At 54.8% G+C, this 746-nt stretch overlaps 1 protein-coding gene across 1 annotated transcript; it reads right to left on the minus strand.

The window, feature by feature from the left end:
• Positions 1-9: 9 nt before the first annotated feature.
• PTSG_06483 (uncharacterized protein) lies at positions 10-685 on the minus strand (the record flags this gene model as incomplete). Its single annotated transcript, XM_004991808.1, has 4 exons — positions 10-25; positions 159-270; positions 485-582; positions 612-685. 4 exons carry the CDS (start codon positions 683-685, stop codon positions 10-12), a joined length of 300 nt encoding a protein of 99 aa, XP_004991865.1.
• Positions 686-746: the final 61 nt, after the last annotated feature.

Raw genomic sequence — 746 nt, forward strand, 5'->3', positions numbered from 1 at the left:
GTCAAGAAGCTAGTTGTCATGAAGTCTTGCCAATGGATGTGTTGGACGTTAAGGCGGAAGATGACCACAAAGGCAGCCACGATCGCGAACAAGGGGGCAAACAGAAAACAAGACATGGGCTGATGAGATGACGCAAGCACCGTGACCCTAGCTCGAACCTGATGTAGCTGCGGTCGAGGGTCTGCGGTTTGCTAACACCAACAACGACCATCACTTCCTTGCTCATCCACCGGGTGTGATTGCGGCCCAGCTTCTCGTTATGGCGCGGTGCTGGTTGCGTGAGAGAGAGAGAGAGAGTGTGTGTGTGTGTGTGTGTGTGTGTGCGTGAGAGAGAGAGTGTGTGTGTGTGTGTGTGCGTGAGAGAGAGAGTGTGTGTGTGTGTGTTCATGTTTGTATGTGTGTGCGCGACGTGTGGTGGCGAGTCTATCAACCACAACCTCTGTGCAGGTGGGTGTAACACTTGTGCGGTTGGTTTTTGCGGAACGAACCTCTGTGGTCTGCGCTGTCGGGCTCAGCGGCGTTTCCGCCTCAGCATTAGTGGGGCGAAGTGCGCGCGCTGCTGCCGTTGACGTTGCTGTCTCGCTGCAACAGTTTTTTTCGCGTACACACACGTCCTGCGGTTGTTGGTGATGCCTTCTTCTAATACATAGCCCGCGCCGTGCTTCCCTCGGGCGAGGGTGTGCATGCTGGCTGTAAACTGTTCGAATCAAACCATGCACACGTGCACAGAGACACAGAAGGAGTGA

The sequence above is a fragment of the Salpingoeca rosetta genome (genome assembly GCF_000188695.1).
Source record: "Salpingoeca rosetta unplaced genomic scaffold supercont1.18, whole genome shotgun sequence".
NCBI lineage: Eukaryota > Choanoflagellata > Craspedida > Salpingoecidae > Salpingoeca > Salpingoeca rosetta.